The sequence below is a fragment of the Hemitrygon akajei genome, chromosome 9 (assembly GCF_048418815.1).
Source record: "Hemitrygon akajei chromosome 9, sHemAka1.3, whole genome shotgun sequence".
Taxonomy (NCBI): domain Eukaryota; kingdom Metazoa; phylum Chordata; class Chondrichthyes; order Myliobatiformes; family Dasyatidae; genus Hemitrygon; species Hemitrygon akajei.
The window spans coordinates 150,304,992-150,320,263 of NC_133132.1; the positions used below are offsets into that span (position 1 = coordinate 150,304,992).

Below are 15,272 nucleotides of genomic sequence, written 5' to 3' on the forward strand. Positions count from 1 at the left end.
CCCCACCTTCTTTATAGGGCCCCTGCCCCCTCCTCCTTCAGTCCTGATGAAGGGTCTCGGCCCAAAACGTTGACTGCTGGTTTCAACGGATGCTGCCTAACCTGCTGAGTTCATCCAGCTTGTATGTACATGTTTATTAGCCTCCGTTTATCTCGGTTTATTACGCCCTGCTATCACAAACACCCTGTGGAATGCTATCATCACTTCTTATCTAGACAGTGTGAATGTGCACCTATAACTGTATAATATTATGGTAATTCTTGCACTACCATCTTATCAGTGTGAACTTGGAAATTATGTAAATCCTGTAATCTCTGATTCTTGTGCATCTTATTTTTAAGGTAGCTTATTTTTTATTCTTTCTTACTTCACTTCTGAAATGTGTGTGTCTGTTCACTTGTAATGTTACTGTGACACTGTAATTTCCTTTGGGTTTGCATTTTTAAAGTCTTGAATTCTCAGGAGTTATCCAAGAAAATATTGCCTTGCTGCTGAACAAATAATGCCAGATATTTAATGAATCAGAAAGGAATGCCACAAGTGGGACTTCATGGTGGCCAAGTATTTTAATTCCTATTCCAATTCACGTTCCAACATGTTGATCCCTGGCCTCCTCATGTGCCAAGATGGAGGAGCAATGTCTTATATTCCATCTCGGTAGCTTGCAACCTGACAGCATGAACATCAATTTCTCCTTCTGTTAAACAAATCCAACCCCCCCCCCCCCCCCCCCACCATCTTCATTTCTCTGCTCTTTACTTCTCTTCTGCTTATTACTTCCCCCTGGGTCCCCTCCTCTTTCCCGTTCTCCTATGGTCCATGCACCTCTCCTATCAGATTCCTTCTTCTCCAGCTCTTGACCTTTCCCACCCACCTGACTTCACCTATCACTTTACATTTGGTGTCTTTCTCCTACCTTTTTATTTTGGCATCTTTCCCCTTCCTTCTCAGTCCTGAAGAAGGGTCTCAGCCCAAAACATTGACTGTTTATTATCTTCCATAGGTGCTGCCTGACCTGTTGAGTTCTTCCAGCATTTTATGTGTTGCTTTGTATTTCCAGCACCTGCAGACCTTCTTGTGTTTATGGTTATGGATTGATGTGATTGTTACTTATTTACTAATTTCATAATCAAGTTACTGTCACTGACATATGTTGAAAAATTAGTTGTTTTCTGACTGTAGCACAATGCAATATATAGAACATAGAAATCTACAGCACATTACAGGCCCTTTGGTCCACAATGTTGTGTCAACCATGTAACCTTCTCTAGAAGCTGCCTACAATTTCCCTACTGTATAGCCCTCTATTTTTGTAAGTTCTGTGTACCTACCTAAGAATCTCTTAAAAGACTCCCACCACTCTCTGTGTGATAAACTTACCTCTGACATCCCCTCTGTACCTACTTCAAAGCACCTTAAAACTATGCCCCCTTGTGTTAGCCATTTCAGCCCTGGAAAAAAGTCTTTGACTGTCCACACGATCGATGCCTCTCATCATCTTATACACCTCTACCAGGTCACCTCTCATCCTCTATTGCTCCAAGAAGCAATGAAGGGAGTGGGACAAACAGTCCAAGAGCAGGGTGGCTGGGGTCCTTCATGATCTTACTAGCCCTTTTCCAGTATCTTTCTGAATATATGTCCTTGAGGGCAGTTACGCTGGTGCCAGTGATACGTTGGGCAGTTTGGACTACTTGTTGTAGGGCCTTCCTGACGGCTATATAGAATTTATTTACATCTTATATCCATGCAGTCTCCTGTGTGTCTGTAGAATCATGTGAGTGTAGATGTGCATAGTCCAGCTCTCTTTGGCCTTGGAAAGCAGAGGCTTTCCGGATTGTGTACAATGTGTTCTAGGACTGTGAGAGGTCGTCCAAGATGTTTGAAACTGCTCTCAGTTTCCACTGCTCTGATGCCAATGCAAAGAGGATTGAGAGTTCTTCAGAAGTCAATAACCATCTCCTTTGTCTTGTTTGCATTGAGGAAGAGGTTATTTGCCTGGCAGCAGGACTCGAGCTCTTCCACCTCCTCACTGTAGGGCATCTCATTATTGTTGGTGAGTGAAGGGAGATTTGATAGAGGTATACAAAATTATGAGGGGTATGGATAGGGTAAATGCATGCAGGCTTTTTCCACTGAGGTCAGGTGGGACTACGACTAGAGGTCATGGGTTAAGGGTGAAAGGTGAAAAGTTTAAGGGGAATATAGGAAACTTCTTCACTCAGAGGGTCGTGAGAGTGTGGAATGACCTACCAGTGCAAGTGGTGCATGCAGAGTTAGATTTCAATGTTTAAGAGAAGTTTGGAGATGTTCATGGATGGTAGGGTTATGGAGGGCTATGGTTCCGGTGCAGGTCAATGGGAGTAGGAAGATCAAATAATTTAGCTGAGTCTAGATGGGCTGAAGGGCCTGTTTCTATGCTGTACTTCTCTATGATTCTATAAGTCTATGAGCCCCACCATTGTTGATTCATCGGCGAAGTTGACAATGTGATGACTTAATTCCTCAGCAATCTATTCTCTTTCACGTTCACACCAAGTTCACCTTTACTCTCTTAGCATCCACCGAGAAGGGGTAATTTATTACAGCTAAATCAAGTACCATCCAGCATGTGTCAGGGCATAGAGAAAACTGAATCAACTGGGGAAAACCCACATGGTCAGAAGTTCAAGATCAAACCCAAGTTGCTTTAGCTATGAGGCAACAGCTCCACCTGCTGAGCCAGTGCATCAACCAAACACACTCCGTCAACTCAGGGCAATCTTGCACTTGTGTTCCAGATTTGTATCCCTATATATTTGTATGATGCTTTCCTTAATTATAAGAGGGGATCAGTTGTCCTATGTTTTACAAAGAGTCTAAAAGCTAGTGATGTACTGGTTTATTTTAAATTCATCTTGCACATGTGGACTTCTGAAGCATTTATAGAAATTTATCTTTCTCCCATGTGACACAGATAGATAAAGATTAGCTTTATTTGTCACATGTACATTGAAACATACAGTGAAGTGCATTGTTTGGTCAAATCAAGTCAACAAGGATTGAGCAGGAAATACTTACAAGTGACCAAAAGATGATAATAGATAGAAGCAGAATTAGGTCATTCAGCCCATTGAGTCTTCTCCGCCATTTCATCATGGCTGATCTATTTTCCTTCTCAACCCCATTCTTCTGTCTTCCTCTCATAACCTTTCATGCCCTGACTAATCAAGAAACTCTCAATCTCTGTCTTAACTAAACCCAATGACCTGGCCTCCACAGCCGCATGTGGCAACAAATTCCACAGGCTCATCATTTCCATTCTAAATGGACATCACTATATTCCGAGGCTGTGCATCTGGTCCTAGACTCCGTATTATAGAAAACATCATTTCCACATCCACTCTATCTAGGCATTTCAGTATTTGATAGGTTTCAATGAGAACCCCCTCATTCTTCTATATTCCAGTAAGTACAAGCCCAGAGCCATCAAATGCTCCTTATATAATAACCTTTTCATTGCCAGAATCATTCTCATGAGCTTCCTCTGAACTGTCCTCCAATGTCAGCACATCCTTTCTTAGGTAAGGGGCCCAGAACTGCTCACAATACTCCAAGTGAGGCCTCACCAGTGCCTTATAACACCTCAACTTTACATCCTTGCTTATATATTCTAGTCCTCTCAAAATGAGTATTAACATTGCATTTGCTTTCCTCATCACCAACTCAACCGGCAAGTTAATCTTTAAGGATCCTGCACAAGAGCTCCCGAAGCCCTTTGTAGCTTGGATTTCTGGATTTTTGTGCATTTGGAAAATAATCTATGCTTTTATTTCTTCTATGAAAGTCAATGACCATACACTTCCCAATACTGTATTCCATCTGCCACTTATTTGTCCATTCTTCTAATCTAAGTCCTCCTGCAGCTGCTCCTCTTCCTCAACACTAGCTGCTCTTTCACCTATCTTTGTATCATCCACAAACTTGGCCACAAAGCCATCAACCTTGTCGTCCAAATTATTGACATCTAATGTAAGAGGAAGTGGTCCCAACACTGACCCTTATAGAACACCACTAGTCACCAGCAGACAATCAGAAGAGGCTTCCTTTATTCCCACTCTTTGCCTCCTGCCAATCAGCCAATCCTCTATCCATGCTAGTAACTCTCCTGTAATACCACGGGCTTTTAAGCATTCTCATGTGCTGCAACCTTGTCAAAGGCCTTCTGGAAATCCAAGTACACAACATCCACCGATTCTCCTTTGTCTCTCCTGCTTGTTATTTCCTCAAGGAATTCCAAAAGCTTTGTCAGGCAAGATTTTCCTCACTGATTTTGGCCTATTTTATTGTGTTCCTCAAAGTACACTGAGACCTCATCCTCAACAATCAACTCCAATTCTTCCCATCCATGGAGTTCAGGCTATCTGGCCTGTAATTTTCTTTCTTCTGCCTTCCTCCCTTCTTGAAGAGTGGAGCGGCACTTGCAATTGTCCAATCCTCCAGAACCATGATATGTTGCACAGAGAACGAGTGAACCCAACCACAGGACACTGACACAGAGGTAGCATAATCAAAAGAGTGTTTAGTAATGGTTGCAGGGAAAGCCAGGGAGCGAGGATTAGGCAGAAGAAAGCAGAGGAGTGAGCGAGGCTGGACTGGGGATTGAACCCGGGTTGCTACGGTGAGAATACGGCGTTTAACCACTGAGCCAGTGGAGAGTGTAGACAGATGGCAGGACGAGGCAGAGCAGGGATGCGGACAAGGGGATGAGTTTGGCTGGTGGAGAACGGCGGGTGGCAAGCCATGCTCCTGTAAACATGGAGAGACAGAGTTAACACAGGGAAACAACAGTGCGGAAACAGAACTTAGAATACACAATTCTAAGTGGCCGAGAGACAGAGTTAACACAGGCAAACAGTGCGGAAACAGAACTTAGAATACACAATTCTAAGTGGCCGAGAGACAGAGTTAACACAGGCAAACAGTGCGGAAACAGAACTTAGAATACACAATTCTAAATGGCCGAGAGACAGAGTTAACACAGGCAAACAGTGCGGAAACAGAACTTAGAATACACAATTCTAAGTGGCCGAGAGACAGAGTTAACACAGGCAAACAGTGCGGAAACAGAAAGAATACACAATTCTAAGTGGCTGAGAGACAGAGTTAACACAGGCAAACAGTGCGGAAACAGAACTTAGAATACACAATTCTAAGTGGCCGAGAGACAGAGTTAGCACAGGCAAACAGTGCGGAAACAGAACTTAGAATACACAATTCTAAGTGGCTGAGAGACAGAGTTAACACAGGCAAACAGTGCGGAAACAGAACTTAGAATACACAATTCTAAGTGGCCGAGAGACAGAGTTAACACAGGCAAACAGTGCGGAAACAGAACTTAGAATACACAATTCTAAGTGGCCGAGAGACAGAGTTAGCACAGGCAAACAGTGCAGATGAACAGAAGAGCAGGAGGCAGGCAAAACTTTTCCAGACACAGGGCGTTGCTGGAGCTGAATGGCAAACAGGAGACAGGTGACAGACAACACTTATCTTGACATGGAGCGTTAATTAAAAGGCAAATGGCAGGCAATGCTTATCTTGACACGGAGAGATAGAGTTACACAGGTAAACCTCGGTACTGAAGTAAAACTTAGAATACACCATTCTAAGCGGCCGGGAACGTGAATTGCCACATTGGTTGAAGCAATGATCTGGCCCCGAGTGGATGCAAAACCAGAGTTTTTATGCAGCAGGTTTAGATGAGGATCAGGTGCCACAATCAAGGAGCCCAGGAGAACACGGGGAAAAGGGAATTAGCAGAATGGGAGGAATTAACGGCCGGGACCATGACATGTTAGAATCCAGTGATTCTTGAAAGATCATTACTAATGCCTCCACAATCTCTTTATCTACCTCTTTCAGAACCCAGTGGTGTAACCATATAACAATTACAGCATGGAAACAGGCCATCTCGGCCCTTCTAGTCTGTGCCGAATGCTTACTCTCACCTAGTCCCACTGGCCCGCACTCAGCCGATAACCCTCCATTCCTTTCCTGTCCATATACCTATCCAAATTTTTAAAAATGACAAAATCGAACCTGCCTCTACCACTTCTATCGGAAGCTCGTTCCACACAGCTACCACTCTCCGAGTAAAGAAGTTCCCCCTCGTGTTACCCCTAAACTTTTGCCCCTTAACTCTCAACTCATGTCCTCTTGTTTGAATCTCCCCTACTCTCAATGGAAAAAGCCTATCCACGTCAACTCTACCTATGCCCCTCATAATTTTAAATACCTCTATCAAGTGCCCCCTCAACCTTCTACGCTCCAAAGAATAAAGACCTAATTTGTTCAACCTTTCTCTGTAACTTAGGTGCTGAAACCCAGGTAACATTCTAGTAAATCTCCTCTGTACTCTCTCTATTTTGTTGACATCTTTCCTATAATTCAGTGACCAGAACTGTACACAATACTCCAAATTTGGCCTCACCAATGCCTTGTACAATTTTAACATTACATCCCAACTCCTATACGCAATGCTCTGATTTATAAAGGCCAGCATACCAGAAGCTTCTGTTCCTTTGTAAAAGCTTTCCAATCCTCTTACTCACCACTAATTTTTGTTCTATTATATGCCCTCTCTTTTGCTTTTATGTTGCTTTAGACTTCCCTTGTCACCCACAGTTGCAACATCTTGCCTTTAGAATACTTCTTTTTCTTTAGGATGTATAGATCATGTACCTTTTGAATTTCACCCAGAAACCCCAGCCATTACTGTTCTACCATCATCCCAGCTCGTGTTCCCTTCCAATCAACTTTGGCAGGCTTCTCTCTCATGCCTCAATGTATCCAGAGATACCAGCCATGTGACAGATGCACTGCCACCTGGCTGGTCGGAGGACACACCACATGCCAATCAACATTTGGTCCCTCCCAACTAATCAATGCACGCCTAAATTATTGGTCACCTTAATTGGATTATCTCACCCAGCCCCATGCTTTAAAAGGTGAGACTTGCCCTTGGCTAGCCCTCTCTTACAGACCACCACATTGGAGGTAAGTGCATTGATTTATGTTTGGGAAGGTCTATCGTTTGTCCTGGTAAGGGAGCTGCAACTATCCAAGGTCAAGGGGGATAGCTGTTGTAGTGCTTTTCCCTTGTTCTTTGTTTGTGTAACCGTACCCTGTCCCCACACCGCTTCCTGTGTATTGTAGTTGCTTGTGTTGACCCGACTTCCCCTTGTAAATAAATTCCTTATTATTAAAACTGTGTGTGTCCAGGCCTACTGTTGAGACTCAAAGAACCAGTTATTTTCCATCACAACACTCAATAATTCCCTTTACCGTTCCATGTGACTTTAGCTACTCCCTCTCACATTGCATGTGAAGTCTATCATATTATGATCACTGTCTAAGGGTTCCCTTAGCTTAAGCTCCCTACTCAAATACAGTTTATTACACAGCAACCAATCCCGTACCAAGCTCAATCACAAGCTGCTCTAAGAAGCCATCCTCTAGGCATCTTACAAGTTCTCTCTTTTGGGATCCAGCACCGACCTGATTTTCCCCAATCTACCTGCATATTGAAATCCCCCATGGTGATCATAACATTGCCTTTTTGACATGCGTTTTCTGTCTTCCATGGTAATTTGTAGTCCACATCCTGGCTACTGTTTGGAGGACTGTACGTAATTCCCATCATGGTCTTAGTTCTACCCATAATAATTATACACCTTCTGGTTGTACGTCACCTCTTTCTAATGATTTGATTTCATTTTTTCATCATGCTTCCATGCCAACATAGCATGCCTACAACTCACTAACCCTAGCTGTACAACTTTAGGATGTGGGTGGAAACTGGAGCACCTGGAGGAAACCAATGTGATCACGTAGAGCAAGTATAAACTCCTTAATTGATGATCACCAGCATTGTAAAGCGATGTACTAACTTCTACACTACTATTCCACCTTATAAGCAAATACCACCAAGTAAGCAAATGTTATCAGAAGTTAAGTTGTGAGCAAGGACGTACACATGGTGGTTGGGTTTTCAATGAGAGTGTATTTCCTTGTTAATGCTGATCCCTTCTGATGTGCTTCTAGAATTATTTTTAAAGATTGTGTCTAAAGTTCTTAGTACTGAATCTTCTTAGTTCACATGGCTTATCTTTTCACTGCCAGAGCCAGTTGTGCATTAAAAATTCTGTCTAGTCTGGTTTCTGTGAAGCTTTTTATTAATACAGGAAAGAAAAAGGAAAAGGTAGTCATAGCAAGGATCTTGCTTTGCTTTCCAACGCTGACAGAAAACTAAGTGTTTTTAGAATAGTTAGGACAATTAAGTTTGAAAGAGCTTTGGAATCTAATCATAGTTTTCGAGTTAGGGCTAAGAGGGAGAAAATTACTTGTTTCCATTTCATTTCTCCATCCTATTTGCTTTCTGAGTTTCAGATAATTTTAGATCATTGTTATGCCTCCTGGTTGTCTGTCATTTCTATTTGTTTATCCATGGATTCTTTAAATATCCCACTACCATCTTTGTTAAAGTACAAACTGTACTGCTTTGTACTTTAATGCCTTTGTCTTTTAACCTCTCTCCTCAGAGACTCAGCCAGTCCTGTGAATGGCTCAGAGAAGGCCACAGCATTGATAGGTTGAGATTTGTCCTTCCTGTTTCTGGTGCTTTGGAGACAGGCAAGGGTCAGAGCCGTAAGAGTGTTTGTTAAAAGTATCCTATCAAAAAATGCTGTTCAACAATACAGTCTGAACTTTGCCAGGATGTTGATCAGACATGCTCCATTCCAGACATGAAGTGAGAGCAAGGGGGAAAATAATCTAATGGGCAGAGTGGCACCTTGTAAAAAAGAGGTCAATCTTTCCAACCTCAGGATTTTCTGGCAGGAGTTCTTTTAGTCATAGATACAGCTAGCTTCAAATGCTTCATTGATGACAATTATAAGGCTAAGGGTAAGAATGACTCAAACTGACATAATATTCAATTCCAACTACAACATCAGTTACTGATGCAGCTCAGCAGAGTCGAAACACAGTCATGAGCTGAGAAGTGTGATTTGACACTTGTGCCAGGTAATAACCATGAAGCCCAGCAAGGTTAGCTGCCTATCCTTGACATTCAAAGGCATACCCATTGATGAAGCCTCATTCTGAAAGCCACCATTGATGAGAAGCCCAACTGCATCAGCCAGACAAATACCATGGCTGCTAAAGAGGTCAGAGGTTAGGTATATGGTGGTGTATTGCTTGCCTCTCAACACCATAAAACCATCCCAGCATCTGCACGGCATAAATCAAGAATGTAAATTTGACTGTTCTCTGCTTGTCTCGATGAGTACAGTAGGCAGGATGAAAGGAACTCAATAGAATTGTATTCCATTAGGTATCTTAAACAAGCATTCCCTCCATCAAGCTGTAGTGAGTAAAGTCTACCAAATACCCTGCAATAATATGTCCTGGCTACTCACAGAGCCTCCCAGCACCCCAAAACTTCACTTGCAAGGAGAACAATGAGCAATATGCTCTTAACGATCTCTACCGAGGAACCGATGATGACCACTCTCCGCTGAACATCAACGGCTCCTCGGTAGAGATCGTTAAGAGTACCAATTTTCTTGGTGTTTACCTGGCAGAGAATCTTACCTGGTCCCTCAACACCAGCTCCATAGCAAAGAAAGCCCAACAGCATCTCTACTTTCTGCAAAGACTGAGGAAAGTCCATCTCCCACCCCCCATCCTCATCACATTCTACAGAGGTTGTATCGAGAGCATCCTGAGCAGCTGCAGGATTGAAGAGTTAGATAGAGCTCTTAAAGATAGCGGAGTCAAGGGATATGGGGAGAAGGCAGGAACAGGGTTCCTGATTGTGGATGATCAGCCATGATCACATTGCATGGCGGTGCTGGCTCGAAGGGCCGAATGGCCTACTCCTGCACCTATTGTCTGCATCAGTGCCTGGTTTGTAAATTGCACCATCTCGGATCGCAAGACCCTGCAGTGGATAGTGAGGTCAGCTGAGAAGATCATCGGGGTCTCTCTTCCCGCTATTACAGACATTTAGACTACACGCTGCATCCGCAAAGCAAACAGCATTGCGAAGGACCCCAAGCACCCCTCATACAAACTCTTCTCCCTCCTGCCATCTGGGAAAAGTACACGACCAGACCATGTAACAGTTTCTTCCCCCAAGCCATCAGACTCCTCAATACCCAGAGTCTGGACTGACACCAACTTGCTGCCCTCTACTGTGCCTATTGTCTTGTTTATTATTTATTGCAATGCCTGCACTGTTTTGTGCACTTTATGCAGTCCTGAGTAGGTCTGTTGTCTAGTGTAGTTTTTTGTGCTGTTTTTATGTAGGTCGGTGTAGTTTTTGTACTGTTTCATGTAGCACCATGGTCCTGAAAAACATCTCATTTTTACTGAGTACTGTACCAGCAGTTATGGTCGAAATGACAATAAAAAGTGACTTGACTTGACTGACAACTGTATGCAATGCCACCATTTACACACGGTGGAACTGAGTTCTCAAGAGTATAAATGTCTTTATTGAAAAGAATTATCTTGCAAGGTGATAGTGCAAATTCATTCTCAGCATGAAAAGCATTTAAATATGAAAATATCCAATGCATTTTAAGTTTACACAAATGAATTACATTCCTGCAGTAAGAACAGCACACAAGGCGAGTGACATAAGTACAAGGAGTGGATGATAGCATTGACACGTTGTCCGACAGGGCAACTGTTGCTCCATTTTTGGCTCCCAAGGCTTTATTGCTGGTGGCAATATTGGTATGCCATTTACCTGTTAAAAGAAGAAATTTTTTCAGATCTATTACGCTCATCTTTATAGGAATATATGGAGCACAAAGAAGGTGCAATAGTTACTGAAACATTCACGTGTAAGTTGCAACAATTCTTTAGATCAATGCTTTAGATCTATTACTAGTTTGTAAATAATGATGACAAAATTAAAGTGGTTTCAATTACAGGTTGTGACAGGGTTCTCTTTCTGAAAACTATTCATAACCGAACAGCTTGTAGGCCAGAAATGAACAAAAACAATTTTTGGGAGAGGATCACAGAGATAGTTGTGATGAGATGGCAAGCAGATGTGGGAAGATTGGCTGCCAGTCAGCATCACTGACTCAGTGAGTGATCGATTCTGTTCAGCCAGGCCCAACCCCTGATTATTGTGTCTCAGGGACATGTATGGCAAGGGAAGGCATGCAGAGACGCCCTGTTTACATCTGGCAGAAGATAGCTGCAGCTTTGCTGCAGCTGGTAAATCCATCCCCATCTGTCCCATATTCATTTGTATGTATGGAGTATCTATAACCTGGGTGTTTGTAATCTGGGGACGACCTGTAATCACCTTCCAGGTCCTTGCGCCAAGGGCAGGAAGTGCTTAAGACAGGTAAAAAAAAACAACTTGTATGATCATTTCCAGACAAATTGTTTTTGGTTAAAGATAGTAATCTTTGTCATACTCTTATTTCATCACAGAGATTCTACTGCTTTCACATCTACACAAAACATTGTTGCAGGTAAGCAGCATCCATTATCAGGGACCCCCACCTGCCAGGACATGCTCGCTTCTCACTGCTACCATCATGAAGGTGGTACAGGAGCCTCAGGACTCACACCACCAGGTTCAGGAACAGTTATTCCCCCTCAACTATTAGGCTCTTGAATCAAAGGGGATAACTTTACTTTCAAGGCCTTTCAAGGACTCATCTCATGTTCTCAATATTTATTGCTTATTTATTTATTATTATTTCTTTCTTTTAGTATTTGCACAGTTCGTGTCTTTTGCACTCTAGTTAGTGCATTCTTTCATTGGTTTGAGGACTAGAATATAAAAGCAAGGATGTAATGTTGAGACATTATAAAGGCCTTATTTGGAAAATTGCGAGGAGGTTTGGGCCTCTTATCTTAGAAAGGATGTGCTGAAATTGGAGAGGCTTCAAAGGAGGTCCACAAAAATGATTCCAGGATTAAATTGCTTGTCATATGAAGAGCATTTGACAGTTCTGGGCCTGTATTCACTGGAATTCAGAAGACTGAGGGGTGACCCAATAGAAACCTATTGAATGGTGAAAGGCCTTTATAAAGTGTATATAGAGAGGATGTTTCCTATGGTGGGAAAGTCAGAGGACTCAGAACAGAATGGTGTCATTTTAGAACAGAAATAAGGAACTTCTTTAGCTAGAGAATAGTCAATCTGTGGAATTCATTGCCACAGGTAGCTGTGGAAGCCAAGTCTTTATGTATATTTAAGGCAGAGGCTGATAGATCCTTGATTGGGGAAGGCAGGATATTGGGGCTGAGAGGAAAAATAGATCAGCCATGTTGAAATGATGGAGCAGACTCAGTGGGCCAAACAGCCTAACTCTACTCCTGTATCTTATGGTTGCGATTTCTATAATGGTTATTATTCTATAATGGATTTATTGAGTATGCCCACAAGAAAATGAATCTCAGGGTTGTATATGGTGACGTATATGTACTTTGATAATATTTTTACTTTTAACTTTAGTAGAATACTCTATGCCACTCCATTCACAGTTTTTCTTTCTTTCCAATTTAGAATAAATGGATAAATAGGTCTAAATGTGATCAGCTTCAAAGCCTATTAATAAACAAGTTGATTTGTTAGTTTTGATTTGAATGTGAACTGGCAGTCTGTGTAAGGCAAACCCTTCTGATGAAGGGTTTCGGCCCGAAACGTCGTCACTACCTCCTCCCATAGATGCTGTCTGGCCTGCTGAGTTCTGCCAGCATTTTGTGTTTTTACTCAATTTGTATTGTTTGCTGCAATCAAACACAAAGCAAACAGGCTTAAAGATTCTGCATTCTGACTAAACTGCAAACTCTACAGAGGATCCGTAAAAAAACAAGTATGTTCTTGTTCATATTGCTTAAGTTTGCATTTTCATACAAGAGAGAGGAGGATCATCCAGATTTTAACGGAAGCATATTTCTGCTTGACAGTTGTATCCTCACAGTGTTGCATTATTAGTAATAATTTGATTCTGAATATGGCATTCCAGAATTCAGAAACAGCATTTTATGAGCAAATCAGGATAGTATCTGCTCCTGAACAAAACCAGGTACGTTGACAGTGGAGAACCGCTGTCATTAGGACAGATTGACCATTTCACCCCAACCTGCTGAAAATCCCTTTCTAATTACATGTTTGCATATCTGCTTTATGAGCTAAATAGATTTCTGCTGACCACTACAGTGTCATCCCATATCCGGCAGATCTGCTGGGAGTTTACGGCTACTGTAAATCAGTTTATTGAAAACAATTGGCAAAAGAATCGAAAGGGTCAATGAGCAAGTGTGAGAAGTAGTTGCAAGAGAATGGGAAAAACAAGAACTGGAAGAATTGATGATAGGATTACTTTACAAAAATCTTAAGTACTTCCTGTATTGCCATAAATAAGAGAGGTTCCCATTGAAATGTATAAAATTGTTTTGGGACTTGATATGGTAAATGGAAATTTGATTTGTTTCCTTGGCTGGGGTATGAAACCAGAAGTCTACTACAAAGTTTGGCCAGTCAGATCTGAGGTGATCAAAAATGTCTCTATCCAGAGGTTGGTGGGAAGATCTTTAAAACTCATTATCCAAGAAGGTTAAGTCACCAGGAATACTCAAGACAGTCTGCTGTATTTTTTCAATGTATTAAGGAAATAAAGTGGCATACAGTTAGTGCAGAAAAATGATGCTAATGTAAAAGATCAGTCTGATCTTGTGGAATGGTGGAGCAAGGACAGAAGCTGAATAGTCAACACATAGGATTAGGCTTCAGCCATTCAACCTTCCAACCTTTATTCCCAAATTTTTGCCCATTCAGTTGACCTGTCCACTCATTTTAATTATTTACTCTTGCTTCTGGGTCTTAAGATTCTCCAGGTTTAAATCTATGTTTGTCTCTCATTCTTTTCCAGCTCTATGGAAATTAGCTTGATCTGGATCCCTGCTTATCCCCAAATTTAACTTTATGCGGGCAAAAGCTGCAAAGGTTCTATAATTCCCACCTGTCTCTGCCTCCTTCATGTATTTGCCTCTTCAGTCAAGATGGTTATTTTCTGCAAGTCTTACTTCCATATCTAATGTATTAAGGCAGGTTAACAAATATTCACTTTTAAAACCGTAAATTTGTCATACAAATTAGACTGTCAATTGCCTTCTGCAACTGGCCAGAAAACACTGATGCATTGATCACAATTTTGCCATGTTACTGCAATAAACATTAAAGAAAAGACCTTCAAAATGCTAAACCATAGACAGATGTTTTGTAATTGAAGCTGAAGCCTCTTACACTGTTCTGCACTATGATTCTGTGAGCTGCCCACAGAATATTGCTGGCTATTGTACTTATTTTTTTCCTGTGAATGCCTGCAAGAAAATGAATGCCAAGGTGGTATGTGGTAACACATTAGCACTTTGATATTAAAATTACTTTGCACGTATAAATCTCTTTTGACTTGTGTGTTGATTACTTACAGATTATCTATATCTCATCGAGATACTTCAAACATGGTAAATTTTCTACCTCCATTAATGAATTCCAAGTTCTCACCACTTTGACAAAATACTTTTCTCTCAATCCTCCTCTATTCCCTCCATCAATTAACTTTAAATCTGTGCCACCTGGTTACTGGACCCTCTGCTCAGTAAAACAAGATTTTACTCTTTCCAGACTTGTAAAATTGTTAAACTTAATTAATTCTTCCTCATCTCTGCCACTCCTTTATTCTTGGTAATGTCCTCATACATCTCCTCTATGCCTTCTCTGCTGATATCGTATCTTTCCTGTGGTCTGGTGGCAAGAACTCAATTCAGTACTCGAGATGTAGCCTAATCCTTAATACAGTTGTAATATAAACTTACAGCTTCTGACCTTGTCGCTTCAGGCCCCAGAAAGCATCTTATGTATGCTTTCTTAGTTACCCGATCTACTGCCTGAAATTAAAATAAAAACTCCAGAGAAACTGTCAGAATTGGGAATGAAAGAAAACAAGTTGATATTGGACTGCTGAGGTGTGATACCAGGAGGAATGGAAATGAGCTATCTCTGACATAGTAGGGCAAGGGTTGCCTTGGAAATAATGTATTAATAAGGTCTTCAGTTCAATAGAATAATGAAGGCAGTTAGTAAGGAAGAACATAGTCCCTTGATCCTAAAAGCGACGAAAAATGAGTTAAAACACAGATGGGAATATAACGGTAGTGAAGAGCAAACTGCAGATTGTGCTAATGTGGAG

The 15,272-nt window shown here is 41.6% G+C and overlaps 1 protein-coding gene across 1 annotated transcript in view; it reads right to left on the reverse strand.

The window, feature by feature from the left end:
• Positions 1-10,518: 10,518 nt before the first annotated feature.
• Positions 10,519-15,272, reverse strand: part of moxd1 (monooxygenase, DBH-like 1) — a 77,470-nt gene continuing 72,716 nt past the window's right edge. The window contains exon 12 of the mRNA XM_073057260.1: positions 10,519-10,798. Within this exon, the coding sequence (XP_072913361.1) occupies positions 10,646-10,798 (153 nt within the window). The 3' untranslated portion in view covers positions 10,519-10,645. The remainder of the gene's footprint in view (positions 10,799-15,272) is intronic.